Source organism: Fundulus heteroclitus, chromosome 2 (genome assembly GCF_011125445.2).
Source record: "Fundulus heteroclitus isolate FHET01 chromosome 2, MU-UCD_Fhet_4.1, whole genome shotgun sequence".
NCBI classification, from domain to species: domain Eukaryota; kingdom Metazoa; phylum Chordata; class Actinopteri; order Cyprinodontiformes; family Fundulidae; genus Fundulus; species Fundulus heteroclitus.
Genome location: NC_046362.1, coordinates 28501165 through 28521102, shown reverse-complemented (window position 1 = coordinate 28521102; position 19938 = coordinate 28501165). Strand labels below are relative to the sequence as shown.

Genomic DNA, 19938 nt, shown 5'->3' with positions numbered 1-19938 from the left:
TACAAACATACTCCCTGAGAGGGAGACGAAGCCAAACAAACTAGTCATCTCTGCCGGGTGGACAGAGTAGTTGCTGGAGTACTCTGCCCTGTTTTTAACACTATACCAAAATAAACTCCCCTGGTTAACAAGTTTGTCCCCTTTTGGCTACTGTAATCAAAATGGCGACACAACATGCCGTCTTCTATTGTGTGCACTGCCGCCTGTGTACTTATAACTACTCATTCTAAGGCAAGGGAATGCTATCATTTTTGATGTGATTGTTATTAGTTTGGCAGAATATGTCTTTATGAAAGCTATACTTGATTTTTGCTAATAAAACGGCAAATTCGTTCCACACTGTACCTTTTAAGATTTAAGTTGGTTTATGGACATTCATTTTTTTGTTTATTTGAAAGGTCCTAATGTATAGTTATGTGTCACCAGCATTTTTGAATGCTTATAATAAAGTTGATCTATGATTATAGTCTGATATGGAGTAAAATTTAACATCTGAGAGGAATCACGGTGCAGTTTGGCTGCAATTCACCATTTTGTTGGGTTTCTGGTAACATCACTACTGTGCAGAGATAATTAAGAAAAATTTTATGTTTTTATTCATTCATTCACTTTAAAGGTCTGTGTCTATCTTTTTATTTTTGTTTTTTCACAAAGAAATCACAGATCATGGAACTGGAACCGCCCTGGTCAGATATTTTCCAGGTATGCAGGAAACCTCTGCTGATGTTCAGATGATCAAAGATTAGAAACCAGCCAAAGATTGCACATCAGAAATTATTTTTTAATGTTTAGTCTTATTTAAAAATCATCAGGGCTTTCTATCCAGCTGTCATGACCTAAACAACATAATTTTTCTTTATTCCCTTTTTGTCTGCAGTGCTGCTCTTCTTCTAAATATAGCAACTGTGCTTTTTCCTCTAATGAATTATATATTCTCCATTCTCTTCATTCATGCTGCTGTTCCTGTGAATAGACTGTCATGGGAAGTCGATGTAATTTAATACAAACATGTAGAGCCTTAGAAGAGGCACTGCTATGTCAACAAAGACCAAATTGACCATTTCTAAGTGCATCTTTAGTTGTTTTTTTTTAAGCGTTGAGTTTTTTTTTTTTTTTAGCTTTGTCAGTTTTTAGAAAGACAAGTGGAAGAAACCAATATATTTAGAAAAAGAAAATCAAAGGTCTTACTCGCTTGCAGATGGTGAAGTTGTTTTCCTGAGTCTGGAAGAAGGGTCAGTTTCCCCCTCATGGTGTTGCCGTGACAACTGATCATGCAGTGCCCCAAAAATAATGATGTAAAAGACGAAGGGAAGCAAGACCATGGAGAACAGACTACATTTCTCATTTTAAAACATACAGCTTGTTCATTTAAATATGGAATTTAGCAGCAGAACACTTTCAATAAAGAATTGCATCATTTTTGTTAAGTCAATACTTCTAAACACATCATGACCTTTTAGAACATTTTAGTACTAATAAAACAACATTTTACTGTTGGTGAAAAGCTTTAGCAGCAAGTTTACTTTCTTCTTCTTTCCGATTTTTTGCCCACAGGAAAAAGAAGATAACACCCACTGACCTCTGAAAAGGGCACAATCTGCAATAAAAATGAAATCAGTTACTCTTGCAGAGAGCATAATCTGGTGTTTACAGAGATGAATCAAACCTGAACCTCTTGTGAACTGACACACGGCCATTAGGTGGCTTTGAAATGATGAGGTGCGTTGCTGGCATTTCAACCACCTGCAATTTGCTCCTCCACAGATGTGAGGTTACGCAGCGCTGCCTTTTTCTGTGATTGGCTGAACAAAGAAGTTTTTAGGTGGGATTCATTTTGTGGCATTTTCAGACTGAAGACCTCTGATGAAACAAGTGGTCTGTTTATGTGGCCTGATGGCATAACGAAGGCAACAACGAGGGCCTCAATTTGCATAATGTGATTGAATAACTGAACAAATTACAAGATTTGATTCGGATTGGGTCTTTGCAGACTACGTGAGCAAGTCTAACAACTTTCGATGTTATTTACAAGTGATTTCCTTGAAGTACTTTGTTTATTTTCTCAAACCAAATGCTATAAGGTAACTTGTATATGCAACACACGTTTGTTTGCATTATGTGAGTTTGCATCTCAGTGCAGTTTTTGTAAACTCACATTTACTGACTACTAGCTACAGGAGAATCAGAGGGGAAATGCTGCACCTAACTCACAGTTCAACACCTAATTGGATCTCCAAAGTGTACAAACACGTTAAAAGGTCGGGTTTTTGTGATTTAAATAAACCTTTATTTCCCAAACTTTTCCGAAGACATTCTGTGCCACTCAAAACAAGCTTATCTGTCAAGAGTTACATTAAAAAACAAAAAAATGCTGCAATGCCCTGGTTTCATAAATGCACACAAACTAGTTAAAACAAATACTTTAAGCAACCCTCTGATTCAATTTAGCCATTTAGTCTTCTGTAGACATCTATCAGACGTATATAACATAACATCTTGATTATGCGATGTTTTCCCAGTCTGCGTTGCAAAATTCCTTAATTATAACCTGATATATTCCTGGCAAAAAAGCAAAACCAGCAGTCTAATTAGTGAAAGAGTTCTAATCAAACAAGTTATAAATTACACAGCAAAATTGTTCTTTTAGTAAGTTTAATATTAAAAACTTTTATTAAATATGCATCATACAGTTCCACATAAACAAAAAATAAATGGCTAATTGTTAGAGATCCTATTAAGTCGATAATGTAATTATAAAAAAATAAGAAGCAGACGATGGGGCTCTTTTTTCAGATGATATTGACGACAGTTGCAGTTCTAAAAAGCAAAAAAGAAGGAAAAGCAAAAAAAGGAAATCTTAAGGAAACGATGGATGATGGCTTAAAAAATGGCGTGATTTTGCAGCTGAGAAGTAAATAAACAGCATATTCAAATAAAAGGCCTTGACCAAGTTCAGCTGCTCCATCTTTGCTCATCCTGCCTCTCGTCTCCTCCCTCCTGCTCTCTGGTACGTTTGCAGGAGGGTGTCATTTCCTTTGCATTAAAACCATTTCCCTTGATGGACCTTTTTTGGACAGTAAAACAAAGACCGTTTCAGCAAACGATGGCACTCTGCAGAGGCTCGTTCACTGGATGCAGGATGCTGTTGCATCACAGCCTCTGATGTTGGTGACTTGCGTGATTACTGAGGAGAGTGCTTATCTGAATTATACATTATTTATGGAGGGGTTTGCTGGGTGAATGTTGGCTGCAGCACCAGGACTCGTAGCAGAGGAAGTTGCAGAAATTATCTATGGATGTTGCTCAGCAGTAGCCCTTTGAAGCCTCACTGCCCTATTAGGAGAATAGAGAGAAGAGAAGCTCCCAGCAGAGAAAGCGGAAGTTGCTGTTACATTTGTGCACGGCTGCTATGACAAAAAGAGCTTGAAAATGGTGAAAATGGGTCAGGATGGGAATCAGGGAAGATGTACGTTTTGTTAGACATGTGGTTTAGGAGTGTGTCTTGCCTTTGAAAAAGTAGGTTAGCATGATGTTGGCTTTGTGTGAGTGGTATGTTAAGATGGAGGAAAGTGGGGCTGAAAAATGGGTCATAGCTGCATAAAACACCACTTTTTTTTTCTTTCTTTTTTTTTTTTCTTCCTCATGGCTCAGGATCTGAATACATGGTGGACATCAGTTGGGACAGTCACAGTAGGAGTGATGCTGTGGAACCAAGATGTGACATTTCAGAAGTCACGCCTTCTGTCATTTTAAAGGTTGCACCAAGCATCACTGAAAGAAAAGCGTCTTATTAAACATGCAATAACGTCTGAGAAGAAGCTTCTGCTGTGTGTTACTTTAGTTAGATGAGAGTAAACAAGGAAGATGGAGGAAGCGGTCGACTCTTAGTTGTGTTTCTAGTAAAAACTGACCTGGAATCAGGTTCCTGCACTACTTCACGGTTACATGCAAACACTTATTTTAAATTGAATACATCTTTACCTTTCTGGGGTCAGGTTGAGTTTTACTCATGTAGGGTAATCAGGTAACCCTGCTATTCATAAACAGCAGATAAATGGAGCTGTATCGCTCACTAATACGGAAAATGTCGCTTTAAAACTGTGACTGAGAAACAGCAGGGGGAATAAATGAGGCAGACCTAAAGAGCAGCTCATTTAGACTCCGTCCTTTGTAAAAAAGCAGCAGTCCTCTTGGCCTCGTGGTTTCCCTGTGCTCTGCAGCGTTCCCAGAGCTGCATCCAGTCAGCCACACTTAAAGTCGAACCCACTCTGAGGGCAGAGGGATTAATATTTGATATCAAGCTTTGCATCACGGAGAGACAGACAGCCAAACCGTATAACTGATAGATGAAGACAATGTCATGCTGCAGAGCCGCCGTGACTTCAGCAGAAATGTAATTCAGTTCAAAAAGCAAAAACAGTTGTTCATAAAATTATATTTAAATATGCTATGCTGCTTCAATCCAAACATTCGGCGTAATGGATAAACTAGGAATTTATGTTAATCAGAGTATAATCTCAAGTCGGTGAAACGTCTGAAATAATCAGTTAGTTAGAGGGGATGTTAATCAGTTTCAGCTGTTTTGATGTTATTAAAATTAAAAATGTATTGTAATGTCTTGCAATGTCGCAAGACTCTTAATAGTATAAATTTAAGAATTACAATTAACTGCACAATATGCAGGAAGGTTCACTTTTTTTTGTAGCTATCTGACAAATGAAAGCGGAATAAAAAAAGTCTATAATGGTTCTAGCTATAGCAATGAAAGTAAGCTAAGCTGTAATGACCTGCAGTGCCATATATTTCTCCAGTTGCAGCACCATTACACAGTAAAGTGTCACCTGTTGTTGTTTGCAACTATTACCAAATAAACCCTGTCTCAAATTTATTTCCCAGGTTCATGTTTATAAAGAGGTCCTTCTTGACTATTGCACAAGGTCAGAAACTGTCAAGTTATACGATGCATATAGGATATAAGATTAGTTGCTTTAGGGGCAGCGTAAAAATAGTGAAGGTTAATGGTAAAGCAAACATTGTTTTTTAACATGGACTGAACTGAAAGCTAAACTAGAGCTACATTTGTACTCATACACAGTTATGCTGTTTTGTGGTATCCACATGCAGCCAATTATGAACTATAGTACCTTGCAAAATATTTATATTCCTTCTACTCTAATGTATTTTGTTGGGATTTGAAATGTAACTATTTTGCACGCAAGGAAAACTCTGCTATGCCGAAAAGTAACACTGCATATCATCCTTAACAAACCATGCTCACTGTGAGGCATAGTGAGGGCAGCATCATCATGTGGGAATAATTTCACATTGACAAAGAAGCCGTTACTTGATGATCAAAATTGTTAAAAATGGAAACTTTTGGTTGTGCAGAGGGGCATGATAGCCAAAATGACATGGCTGTATGGACCTCGTGGGTGTGTCAGGCATAAACCAGTCTTAAAGCTTGCACAAGCAATTTTCCGATCCGCGGGCCTAGGCACGTTCCTCACTATGCGGACAGTCTAATGTAAAAACGCGCTGTGGAGAAGCAAGCGCTCCTTCTGCCGAAGGTTCAGAAATGTAGAAATCTTTATAATTCAGTCCAAAAAGATCACCATGATCAACAAATTGTTAACAATTCCTGGAGAGAAATCATGGTCACTCTCAAGAAGACAGAAGGAGGCTTTAAAATGTTGTAAACAACTATGTGTTCTACTTTTTTGTGTTGTTGGTGTAGGACGTTTGGCATAGGAGCACAACGCTGCCCCCTAGAGCAGGGTTGTCAAACAAATTTTATATTGGGCTGCTTTGCCATCATGAAGTCATTAAAAGGGCCGTTTGCACGTGTATAGATGATACTTTTGAATTCGGAATTTAATTTCAGGTCACATAAAAATATAAAAAAAAGCACAGTAACGTATAAGTAGCACCCTTAGGCCCAGTTTATACCGTTTATCTGCAAAAAAGCTGATATATGGGATCAGTTACACTTTAAGCTCTCATTATTCTGCATCACTTTTTCTCTTTTTGGACATTTCTGGGTTGTTGTAAGGTGTTGTGGGAAAACTGACATCTAGTGGCAGGATGATGTTACTACACAGTTTAAAAAATCAACATGTGCTACATAAGGCACATTTTTGGCCTGTTTAAAATAATATATGCCTCTACTTTATGACATGTTAAGCCTATTTTGGCTCTTGAGGGCCGGATTAATTGCCTTGACGGGCCGAATTCGGCCCGCCTGCCTTGAGTTTGACATGTGCTCTAGACTGTAGGAGGAAAAGTCACATGGAGCATAAATGCTGCTGCCGCATGTCGCTTTTCTGCACGTACCATACGTGTGTCGAGCATAAACCAGCCTTAAGTGGTACTCAGTCTGCTGTTATTGCTCTTCAGTCCTTGATAAAACAATTTAAACTTACAATCAGCCGAAGTTGCATGAAAGGATCATATATAAAGTAATGCTTCCAGAGCAGGCTGGGTATTTGTGCTCTAGGATTCCCATTTTGCTGACTAAAATGCAACTTAGTTCGAGCTGCAGTGAAATTGATCCAGCATCCCTCCTGTCTGCCCGAGTGTGAACGTGCACGATCACAAACATGGGAGCGTAGTAGGGCAAAAGGTAAGGCAGAGATATATTAAGAATAAGAAGTCTGAGATCAGAAAATATGGCTATAACATGATTGATTCAATGTGTTTAGTTACAAGTTGTTTAGAAAGTGTCAACGGGCGTGAAGTAAAACTAACACTGCAGGTGAAAGATCGATAAATTGCATTCTGTGGGTGAATAGGGGAGAGAAGTGGATTGATTTTGGAGATGTTCATCAGATCAGCAGAAGAGATGCTCCTGCTGATCAGAACAGAGAATAACCCTGCAAATTACCAAAAAGACAGGCTTTTCTGAGACCGAATGCAGGAAGTAACTCACTGTTTTGACTTTTCCACGCTCATTTTCTCAAGGCAAGAGAAAAACTAAAATAATGTTTTTAACTGTGTGAACCTTTTTAGAGAAAACTGAAACTACATAAATATTTCTTACCATTAAATGGATATTTTTAGAATTTCTTGTGACTAACTGCCTCATGTTTTACATGTGGTAGCTGTTTTTTCTGTTTTTTTTTTTCTGCTAGTTTGGTGAGCGAGAATTAAAAAAACTTTTTATATGTCCAAAATGGCATATGTCTAACGTCGGACATAAAACCCATAATTATGAGATCTGTTAGCTCTTCCTTCTCTGTGTGACTTTATAGGTATTTTGTTCTCTGTTTCTTCTGCAGATGATGGAAAGTTGTCTCTGGATGAGTTCCAGGCTTTCTTCTCTGATGGCACGCTGAATGAGGAGGAGCTGGAGAAGCTGTTTCACACCATCGACTCTGATAACACTAGGTTAGCTCCCACACACGCCACTGGGGCACGAAGCGTGCATGAAATGTGTTGAGTGACTGCATGAAATTATTCCACATATGGGACAGACATATGTGCACGTTTGTGTGCGCCGTGCACCGCAAAGTCAAGTTTTTATTAAAATGTATGAGCAGTTTTGAAACCAAAGGGTATGTGCACATAGGCTGTTTTTCTGCTTTGCAGCCTCCATTTGCTGTTTTGTTTGCATGTTTGTGTGACGGCGGATGTGTGTGAGTGAAGGATGTCGGGGTAAAATGGATAAAAATTGCTTTTTCTGCACTGAGGGAATTTCCTAGTTCAGGTTGAACCTTTTGCCTCAAAGCGTTTTACATAAAATTTCTAATAAGTGCATGTCTAGAGAATGAAACCTGAGTCCAAATGGAGGGAAAACTAAAAGTAACTTAGAAAGGCATAAACCCAAGCCGTTGCAGGTAAGCTGGTTGCATTTTACTTTGACAGACAAATGAAATGTCTAAAGATATTTAGATTAAAACCAGGTTACATTGGTGTAAAATTGAAAGTTTGGAGAGGAAAAAAATCTTTCTTTGTCTGGATTGAAAAGATAAATAAATAATGACATATCTAAATAAACACTGCTGCAACACACTTTCACAATCAAGTTTAGGATAACAAGGTTGAAACCTGAACAAGCTGAGCTACCGAACCACAAAAGTTTTTCTCCACGTCCGTTATTCATATTGAAAGTTTATATTGTCATATGAAGTTCATATAAGTATAGTTAATTTACATTGTCATTTTCCTTTAATAATACACATTAAACTGACTTTTATCATAACATCAAAACCTCATCTTCCCAGTGGCGCATCAGTGCTTTTACAGGCGCCAGGTTTAGTTCAAAGGTATATTTGAGCTGTGTAGTGTTGCGTTGTAAAAATGTCTGCTATCCAGTTTCCTCCTCACTTTTCTATTTCTGTCTTTTTTACCGTCATAATTCTATCCCCCAAAACATTAACACCCCCCCTTGTACATTTTATATTTAATTGACTGTCATTACATCCGTTCTTTGACCCTTTATATTCAGCTCATCCATCCTGCAGTGAGGAGAGGTGTGCTGACACAGTGAGATCTGAATAATCAGGAGCCTGACTGTTAATTTACAAAAGCTCAGGATCCTGCAGAGTCGTGAATAAAAGGAAACCAAGCAGAACAAAAGCTGACCTGTTAGCATTGTTGGAGAGTTGAGGCTGGTCCAGCTTATAAATCCTCCGGCAGGCTTGGCCTGCTGGCAGTTTTTATCTGTCCTTAAATCAGTGCAGTAAGTGGACCATGTGATTGCTGCCATCACCTATGGATGTTGGTCATCTGTGCCTCTTGGATATGGTCTCACTTTATAAACCTCCTCGCCGCAGTGGATACGGGCAGAGAAGTTCGAAAAGTAGCGACATTTGGCTACAAATGAGGTTATTGATTGAGCTGAGTGGAAACAGAAATGAGGATTTAAGTGTTTCCTGTTTGAAGCAGGAAGTTGATGGATGGAGGAGAGGGACGAAGCAGGCAGAGACTGAGCGATGCTCTGTTTTCCTCCCACCACCCTTCAACTTGATCACCTTTTCAATCCATTTTCTGAGCTTTCTGTCTCTGTTTCTGTCATCCTTCTCAAGCTTTCATTCTGCTGTCACTCTGCCTGACACCACGCTCTCCTTATTCGCCTCACCCTCCTCTCCACGTGTCATCCATTCCTGCCTCCAGTCCTTTCTGCCCTCAGAACTTCATTGCGCATCTGTCAGTCCTGCCTGTAGTTTCTTGCTGATGGTGAACAATTGATGTATGGGAGTGAGAAATCTCAGTTAAGTTAGTTTTGGGTCAATAAAGTTATTTAGTAAATGCCTGTAAATGCTTTAGCTATAAGTACTAAAGCAGGTTTTTACCTTTGTTTTGTATCTTTTAGTTTTTTTCTTTTTTAGAAAGTTGGCATTAGAACATGACTGATTGCTTGAGAGTGTAGTTTCAAACATTTGCGTAAGGCTCAAACTTTGCTGGTTTTAAGGTTTATTTACTCCTTACCTACTTACTTAGTTTAGCCTTTATAACCTTATATTTATCATATTTGTTTGAAGAAGCTCAATAAAATTCTGTGACATTTAAAAGTTGAGCTGGATGTTTAAGAGATGATTTCACCCTCTATTTAGTTTTGTTTTGGTGGTTATTAGATTCAGCTTAATTTAGAGCATTTTTCAAAAACAAGATTATACAATGGCACCCAAATTTTTTTCACCTCTGTTAAAATTCTAGGTCTCTGTTAATGTATTGAGCCCATAAACACAACTTTGCTGGAACCCCCCCAGATAACAACGCCACTAAGCAAGTGGCATCACACCATGAAGACCAAGGAGCTCTACAAACAAGTCAGGGACAAGGTTGTTGAGAAGTACAAGTCACGGTGGGGGTTATGAAGAAATATCCAAGTCTTAGATGTTCCCCTCAGATCTGTCATATTCAAATGAAAAAACCCTAATACTACAACAAACCTGCCAGGAGAGGACCAGCCAACAAAACTCACAGTCTGGGCCAGGATGGCATTATTCAAAGAGGCAGCACAGAGACCAAAGTTCACCCTGAAAGAGCTGCAGAGTTTCGCAGCAGAGACTGTAGGCTCTGTCCATTGGACCACAATAAGCGGTACACTCCATGGAGCTGGGCTTTATAGAAGAGCAGCCAGAAAGAAGCTATTACTTGGCGTTTAAAAATAAGAAGTTGTGATTTTAGCTTGCCATAAGGCATGTGGGCGAATCCCCAAATGAATGGAGGAAAGAGCTCTAGTCAGATGAGACTGAAATTCAACTTTTCAGTGAAGGAAAGTGTTGTGTGGTCTAAACCCAACGCATGCCCAAGAATACAATCCCCACAGTGAAACTTGGTGGTGGCAGCTGCAGGGATTGGGAATCTGGTCCAGGTCGAGGGAAAGTTGGATGGTGCTAAATACAGAATCCATAGCAAAGCCCGTCAGTCTACAAGTGATTTGACTCTGGGAGCGAGGATCACCTTTCAGCTGGGTAACGACCCAAAGAATACTGCTAAAGCAACACTTCAGTGGTTTAAGGACAAACATTTAAATGTGTTGTAATGGCCTAGTCAAAGTCCAGACCATAATCCAATTGAAAATCTGTGGGTAGGCTTGAACATTGCTGTTCACAAGCAAATATGTCCAATATGAAGGAGCTGAATCAGTTTTGCCTCGAGGAATGGGCAAACATCTTAATAGCAAAGTTGGATTAAAAAGAGGTATTAAATATAAGATATTAAAAAGCCATACATTTTCAAAGTTGTAGCCATATTCTGTAAAAGAAATGGTGCAAACTCTCAAACGATCCATTTTAATTCCAGGTTGGGAGGCAACAAAACATGAAAAGGCACTGTACCTTGCAAAAGATAAAAAAATTATCACAGCCTTCTTCAAGTTGTCCTGATGCATCTCAATAATCCAGGTAGAAAAATAAACAAAAGTTAAAGTGTAACTCACACCTGTACCATACTCCGGCCAAAAATGGGCCAAGAGGAGGCGGTGCTCTGTGAACAAGGAAACGGTGGTGGGGTGGGGGGGCGTTAGGATATAACCCTGGCAAGCTTTTCCTGCTAAATGTGCCACATCCCATCTGCAGGTGGATCACAGATTTCCTGTCTGACCGGAGACAGCAGGTGCAGCTGGAGAAGCATTTCTCTGACTCACAGATCATCAGGAGAAAAAAACCAAGAATCCATCCAGCTTTAGATTTTAAGCTTCGTTATGAGCTCTGAAACCAGGGCAAACTTTTATAGGGCTTTTCTACAAAAGTGGTTCCAGTGCTTAACCAGAGCTGCTGCTAGAGACGGTTCTCAACTGGTTTCCTCGAGCCAGGTTGCCTTTCCACCACCTGAGGGCCAAGTCAGACCAACGGCATTAAGAACGTCTCATGCAGTTCATGTTTCTATTTCAAAGAACTGGGTCAGGTAATTACTACCCCCAGTTAAGCACTGGAACCAGTTTAGAGGAAAAGGCCACTTACAGAAACCTTGTTGCAATGTTTACTTCCTTTTAAAAAGCTAAGTTGGTATTTGACTCAGAAGTTGACAGGCTAGGTAGGGTCAGCAGAACTGACAGTCCAACCAAACTTTTAAACAATACTTGAATGATTTTAATCCCATCACCCCACCCTAAGTGATCACACGTAAAAGTCTGGAGTTCATTAAGTCTATATACAGTAGTTAGGTGTAGAGCAAACACTGCTATACTCTCAAAATCTCTGACTTGCCACTTAGTTTGAGCATTAAACATCATAAATGCTTTAAAAACATTAACGCCAGCTCATCTTTGACAGCCTGGTTGGCGTTTCCTAAAATAACCAAAGCATTTGATGCCAAATGAGTTTCAACCCACTGAGCTGAACTAAGACTGTATAACTCAGACTGCTGTCAGTGTATTGTCGGATTCCTTTCAAACTCTGTTGATTTTCTTATGGATCTGTGTAAGCTTGCATGCTAAAACTCTCCTTTGTTTCTGACCCTGCTGTTCTTTATTCTTTTCCTTCCTTTCTTCCCATTTCCACACCTTCCTACTGCTTGCTGTGATAGTAATGTAGACACGAAGGAACTCTGTGGTAAGTAACCAGCAAAGTCACACTCATAAAACTAACTTTTTAATTAAATTAAAACATTTTGTCCTTTTAAAATTGCCCCTGCCAAGTTGTTTGTTCCTTTTAAATGCCGTGTAAATGTGTGTTTTTGTAAAACAGACTACTTTGCCAAGCACATGGGAGACTATGAAGGAGTTCTGGCCTCACTGGAGACGCTGAACCTTTCCATCCTCAGAGCAATGGATTTCACCAAAAGGGTAGGAATGAGTGTCACCTGTTCAGGCTTTAACTGATAGATATCTGACTCTACAGGAACTGCAGACGATACAGTTTTGCTGTAAAATGCATTCTCTGAAGACATCAATGCTTACTTAGGGTCCAGACACTGATATTCCAACTTGAAGCACATGTCATCCTCTCCACTAAAGTTGACAGGTGTGTAGAAACTCCAAAGGACCAAAATAAAAGTCATTAATTGTCTGAAAGCTCACCAAAAAAGAAAAAGGACATAAAATAATCCATAAATACGGCACAATATGAAAGCTATGGCCATGGCTCCCACGTTATAAAATAAGGGACCAAATTTGGACAAATATGTAACTAAAACTCCCCCACCTCTCAAAAACCCATCACAAAAAATGGGGGAAAAAAAGAATAAAATTCTCTATTTAATGTGAATGCGCTCTTTAGCTGGAAACCCCTAATCACAATCAGCCTTCTACAATCAATATATTCCTGGTCCACTTTTTTAAATACAAAATTATTGGTGTCAATTATTTATCATTTCATAATATATTTCTTTTTACCATTTGCACTACTGTTCGTTGTATCTTTAGATATATAACACAATTTGAAACTTCTTTAACAGGGAGTCAAATAACTGAAGGTTGCTGAATGCTGATTATATAGTGAGCTAAAGGCTGCAAGACCTACAGCCTATGTTATCATTAGGCAGTAGGAAACCCTGAACCAAAAGATCAGAGACCAAAATGGGTGGATTAAAGCAAGTTTTATTCCTGTTGTAAAATGTTAAGATAAAAACAAAATGTCAAGATAAAAACAAGACAGTCAAACAGCATAAAAAGAGCTTGGTTTAGATTATATAATTGAGATGTTCTTCTTTAAATCTGCCACAGAAATATTATATATTTATTAGAGCTGTTAAGTAAGACTAATTAATTGCACATCTGTTAAAAACATAAAATTACATTTCATGTCAGTTTATAATAAAGATTCAAATCATCACTTAAGTTATTGATTCAACAAAAGTGGCATTTATTTCTTTTCTTCGAAATACTTTTAAAAGGCTGTGAAAAAAAGCATTAGTCTGTGCTTGATGTGACCAACAATTTTTCAACATTTCAACAAGCACTGCCACCACTTACAATGGTTGCTCTCTGTAAAACATGTGCAGTGCAAGGCTGATGTGCAGATGGATGGAGTCTTGCTGCTGCTGTCATGTTTCGAGTACTGCCTGACCCAAGCGTTGTCAACTTTCTATCGGCCATTCTTTTGCGACAGCCTGCATGTGCTGCACACGTGCCTCTGCATGGTGGTACTCTGTAGACTTACAGTAAATATAAAGGAGTGCAGATACCAGATGTCATCATTAACGTGAGCTGTAACACCTCCGATGATCATATGAGAGAAAGCGAGGTATGATTCCTTCTCTAGCCGTCTTTGTTTTGTTGCTTTCTGGTTCGTGTGTGACTCCTCTGTTTTGGACATTACGGCATGCCTTGCAGGTAAATAAATGATCAGCTAGCTTGACTGAGCAAACGGAAGTGCATGTGATAATGCAGAGGGGCCCCTTTTCAAATTGATCGTTAGCCTTAAATTATTTTATCGTGCCAAAGTAAATAAATAACCCACATAGTTAACGCGATAATTTTAACAACCTATTTTTTAACACATCTATCCCCTGTGGGGTTTTAACAACCGTAATATTTATAGTTTTTCAATGTTAAACTGGTCATTTACTTTAGCCTGAAATATACATATAAAATGTTTTTTGATTATTTATGCCAGTTAGAAGTCTGTGTTCATATTGCTCCACAGTTTAATTTTATTATTATTTCTTTTTGAGAGTGTACACTCTCAGCAACACAAACCCATCAATTCAGCAGCAGGCAATGTTACCAGAAACAGCAAAAGGTGTGAAATTTAGCTGCTTGTTTTGAATGGAGGAAAAAGTATCCCCACCTGGTGGACACACACACACACACACACACACACACACACACACACACACACACACACACACACACACACACACACACACACACACACACACACATGTTTATGTTAAGATAGATATGGGATCAAAAACAGCTTTTTCATGGGCTTTTAATGGTACTGTTGAGGCCCTAACTATTGTCTGAAATACTGGAAGTTTGGTCATACGACACAGAATGTTTTGAAAATGATAAAAAATAGATCACACAGCATAGCCTCAAGCTCTCCAAAGGGTTATTTCTACAGCATTCTTTGTCCAGCAGATCCACATGTAGCAGGTGTTTTGTGGCGTTGGAGTTCCCACAGTTAAAATCTTCAATGTTTTCACTGAAGCTGAGCTCTATAGACTTCAACAATATTCTTTTCTCCTTTACTTTTCTTATATCACAACTGTTAATGTACATGAAGATACAATAGCTGCAAGAAAGTGTGGATCTATGTAAATTTTCAGCCAAATACATGTCAGAAAATTACGTAGTTCCTGAATCCGTGTCGTGTCCAATGTGGCAGAAAATCTTGGCAGACCTGTTTCTTTCCTATTTCATGCTAAGCTGATTTCCTACTTATGCACGTATATGTCCTGTTTCATGCTTGTCCTTCATGGCCACCATATTTAACATTGGGCGAGAAGGAAACTTCTCTGACAAATGGAAAAAAAAAAAAAAAAAAAACTCCACTGTGTCCCAAGTAGGTTTTCTTTGTATGAAACAGGCGACAGGACTTAAATTGTTTGCACTTTCTTTCTCCTGGGGCACAGAGTTCGCTGTATCCTCTCCTTGATGCATCATACTGCTCCTTCCTGGCCCGGTCCAGACTGGGACAGAGCTCTCCTCAGTGCACCAGAACTGCATGTGCAAAGTGTGAATGTGAAATATTTATAGGACAGATTAGTACATGCAATATTAGATAATATGGGTGAAAGTTGGGATAATGATGAATAAGTACATCCTAAGTTCACATAAGTTTTACTTAAATAGACAGTTTGAATGTCTTTTTGTTTTGCATTAATGGCAAACATTAATCCCAGATAATGAGTAGTCTATCCATATACAGATTTTTTTTTTTTTTTATCTCAACAACAAGGTTTAATTAAGAAGATTGCTTCTGGCAATTGTCTGCTGTTCTGGAATTGGAACATTTAGTTGTAGTTTCTTAATGACTTTACCATCTTAGGATTGCTTTACCTTTTAAAGCCTTTATGTTGTATTGCAGGTATTAGGAGCCTGAATGCATTGTACTAAAATAATTAGCTAATTCTAACTGCAGTCGAGGCCGTTCTTCATGATATGCATATTACGTGCAGCGATATAAAGAAATCAGGATGTTGGTAAAGTGTTCTTTCCCAACATCGTTTAAGAGATAATAAAAATTTAAGAGATCTTAAATTTTGGATGTATGTTCCTTTTAAATGCTCATTTACCATATGTGTTTTTTGACTAAATGTAAAGGATCGCACTTGACACCATTTGTTTACCTCTTTCATATTTACTGTGTCTTACTGTGCAAACCACCACATTTATGAAAATTCTGAATGAAATTGACCCTAAATTAATTTCAAGTCTTTGCATAAAAATTTATTTGCAATGCAGGTATAATGGGTAATTGAAGATGTAAGCTTGCCTGGACCCTTGCGCCATATTGTCTACTTGTTCTCTATACGAACAGAATGATCCGTTACTGTATGTCCAATAGCAGATATTTTAAAATTCCTCCCGCAGAAACTCACATTTCCCTTTGCCTCTAATAAACTTGAGTCCCTGACAACCTGTCCTGGCTGAACAGAAGCAGCTTGTTCGCATACAGCTCCGCAGACCTGCATAGAGAGCTTGTTTCCACAGTCAGAGAGTAACTGTGTCTGTTAGCGGGCTGGAATCTAATTCTCTCACTGTTTGAGCTGCAGCAAAATAACGGTACGTCGAGTTTCTGTTACAGAGAGCTGCTGTGGTTTCCCTTTGTGAGAAGCAGCTGGAGAACAGTAATGTGCAATCCCAGTGTTTCCCCCTATAAACTAAATATAGCATCTGGGCCACAGCCACACCTCCTTCATTTATGTTTGGAGTATTTGTGTCTACAGTATATCTTCATCCTGCAGCTCTGTCTTTATCCGTCTTTCTGCAGCAGGCCATTCAGCAGCACTCAGACCCATTAAAGCACACACACTGACGCTTCCACACACAACCTTCACCTAGTTTCTCTCTGATAGACACACTTTGTTTAATCAATCAGTTCAGTGTCTGTCTTCTTCTTTTGCTCTATCATTTGTGTACTTTTCTTCTGTTTCTCTTTCTTTTTTTCCTCTTTCTTTCTCATTCATACAATTGTGCAACAATAGGTTTGGTTTTGCTACAAATAACTATAACACGAAACAAAGGTAATTATTAACAGAGTTGGTAATCCTGATCAGAATTAACGAGTTGAGGGACCCGCTTATTAGCAGGAGCTCTCAGTCTCTGTGATATTATAGATGGAGTGAATTTGTGCACTGGCCTTCTCCAACAGTAAATACTTCACATATATACAGAATAAACACAAACAACTTCTCTTTAAATTAAGTAATTTATTAACAGAGAACTTTAATTTCAAGTTGAAATCCTCCAGTCAGCAAACTATATAACTAGACCAGTAACGCACAACTAAACTACTAAGTAAACATAAAAACAATAGGGAAAACGAATAAACTACAGGAAAAAGGAAATACAAGTATAAACCAATAAATTCATGCAGCAGTATCACAGTTCAGTGTAAATATGCAGAAATATGTACAGCTGAAGGGGGGAAAAAAATCAATCTTGTTTTAATAAAATCCTGTATAATATATATAATTTGCTCAATTGAGGCTCAATACCTTTTGATTCTTAATGTTGTCAGCTAGCTGTACTCTGGTTCTCATAAACAATGGAGGATGTCCGACAACCTGATGGACTCCAAAAATGGGGGCTTATAGCACTTATATTTGTCTGATGGCAGTAGGTGTGAAGATGTCACATCCGGAGTTAGTTAAATAAATCCCTTTATAGTCCCATAGAAGGGAAACTTGTCTCTGTGTCTAACACATTTCTTGGGGAGCAGAAGGCTGCTGAGTGGCACACGGGGAGAAATCTGTGGTCAAGGGTCTTGCTCAGGGACTCGGAGTGACAGACTGAGTTTCAAACCACTGACCTTTGGGGCCTCTCTAAGATGCAAACACCTGGCTCCCAGTTCAGCTGACAACTAATTTATTTATTTATCTTGCTGTGGTTTAATCAAGAAACCTATTTAAGTCACAGACTCCTTTAAGTACCATTAATAAGGATATTAATGTGTGTATGAGTCCTGGCAGCGTGCGAGGGCCAATTGCCGTGCCAACAGAACGAGCTCTGTAGAGAACAGCAGAACGAATGATGGCTACACATTTAGCATTAGCAGAACTTTTTACTTTAGTGTTATTCATAAGGTAGACACAATTTACTACATTTATAAGGACTATGCAGAAATATTATATACAGGTTAGAAAGAGGAGATGAAGGAAAAACAATGATAAAACGAAATAATCTCATTTTGCAGTCAAGTTGTTCTACTTTGCATTAGGTTTAGAGCACTACAAAGTAAAACAAAGTGAAATAAACAACATTTAAATAGTTTTGTCCTGAACTAATTTTCTCTACCCAGAGAAAATTAGACACAACTTATTAATGTACTCTGGTTCTGATAAACAGTGGAGGAAGTCCGATGGGCTGTGAATTGTGTGGTCTGTTCTGATGAACAGAGATGATGTGGTGCCTTCTCTCGATGTAGCGTCTAGGACAGACGAGGCGTGCCAGGGCTGCAGTTTCAATGTTGTCTTCTTTGGACTATAGGGGAAAAGAACTTTGCCTGTGTCATTAGGGCCTATTCCGCTTTTTGGGGATCTGTAATCCTTTCAGATTCTTTCAGCGGGAGCTCAGGCAGTCCAGTTCAGGCAGTTAGTCTAATTTTCCCCTGGGGTATGGTCGCCAAATACACAAATCATACTAATTTTGGGCCCACAGTTTCTGCGAGCTGCTGTGCGCCAGAGTTTTGTACAATGTCTTGCAAAGGTATTCAGCCTAGGCATTTTTAATGTTTGCTATGTGGATGGGGTTCTTGGGGTGTTGGGATGTCTTAGGTTTGCACAAGACAACATTTTCCATTGTGGCTGACATTTTTTTATTTTAGTCTTAACTGACCAGAAAACCTTCCTCCATACATTTTGGGGTTTGGGTCTAAAATACAAACTGAAGGATTAGATGAAGCTAAAATTTTAGATAGCTCAGAAAGCTCTACTAGGTCTAAACAGTTCAAAAACGATCAGGTTGTAAAGATTCCTCCAACGCTGCTTCACTGACTGAGGACAAGATAATCATGTTTGGGAGGATACCAATGTTATTTTTAATGGAATCAATTTTATTTGTGAAAAATCCCATAAAGTCATTACTGCTGACAGTTAAGGAAATGGATGGATCAACAGAGCTATGACTCTAGTACAGTTGCCAACATTACCCAAAGAGAAACCTAGGATTATTTTTATTTTCTTCTATTATTGATGAAAAATATGATGCTCTAACTCTGTGAAGGGTCTTTTTATATAACAGTAGACTGTTTTTCCAGATTAGGTAGGATTCCTCTAGGTGTGTAGAGCACCATTTTCTCTCCAATTTCCTAACATTGTGCTTCAAAGAACGCGGCTCTAAAGTTAACCATGGAGCCAGCTTCCAATGAATAATTACCTTTTCAAGGGAGCTACATTGTCTAATGTAAAAATGCAACAAGGAAGTGACACCATCAACAAAAGCATCAATTTGTGAAGGGGAAGAAATAACATTGCTGTCATCTGCTGGCCATTTCTATGATACTGAGGAAATCAAAAAGGGGATAGACTCTTAAATTCTGAAACAGCATTATTTGATAAAGATCTACTATAATGAAGCCTTGTTTTGGGGACGGCGAACTGAGTTAAATTGAACTCAAAGGTTATTAAAAATGGTCAGATAGGACAGGATTGTGAGGAAATACTGTTCATTCGTTGAACTCAATGCCATATGTCAGCACAAGTTCCAAAGTATGAAGGAAAAAATGTGTTGATTTATGCACATTCTGAGCAAAATTAATTGAATCCAATATGGTGTTAAAGGCTACATTGAGGTTATCACATTCATTGTCAATATGAATGTGATAACCTCAGAGTTTTCCTACTTTATAAACTGGATGGTCATATTATTAATACTTTGTTCCCTATGATGCAGGGTACTCAGAAATGTGACAAAAAAGATTTATCCATGGTGATTTGAGCAGGATCTAAAGCCAGCTGTCTGAAATTAAGAAATGAAAAGATGTTTTCACAAACAAAGATGTAGTTTTTGGGTGCAGTAACATTTTCTAGGCTGTAATAAGTCCTCCTGTGATGGAAATGTCTTTTTTAAGATCAAAGAAATAAGTCTTAAAATTTTAATGCTTCTTTAGCCAGATGTAGTTCTTATTTCTTGTTTATCAAATGGAAGCCAGGGTCACTTATTTAAGTATTTCAAGTAATAACTTCATTTTCCTTTTAAATGTTAAATGGCTTGTAATTGTATAGTGCTTTAATTAGTCCGACCACCCCAAAGCACTTTACGATACAATCAGTAATTCACCCATTCACACCCTGACAGTGGTGAGCTATGTTAGTAGCCACAGCTGCCCTGGATCAGACTGACATAGGCGAGGCTGCCATACATCAGCACCAATGGACCCTCGC

The 19938-nt window shown here is 38.6% G+C and overlaps 1 protein-coding gene across 2 annotated transcripts in view; it reads left to right on the top strand.

Moving 5' to 3' along the window:
- necab2 (N-terminal EF-hand calcium binding protein 2) overlaps window positions 1–19938 on the top strand; it is a 181081-nt gene that overhangs the window by 62839 nt on the left and 98304 nt on the right. For both annotated transcript variants that reach the window (XM_036152095.1, XM_036152091.1), the window contains exons 3-5: window positions 7275–7383; window positions 11971–11996; window positions 12132–12229. In XM_036152095.1, coding sequence (XP_036007988.1) covers window positions 7275–7383; window positions 11971–11996; window positions 12132–12229 — 233 coding nt within the window. The remainder of the gene's footprint in view (window positions 1–7274; window positions 7384–11970; window positions 11997–12131; window positions 12230–19938) is intronic.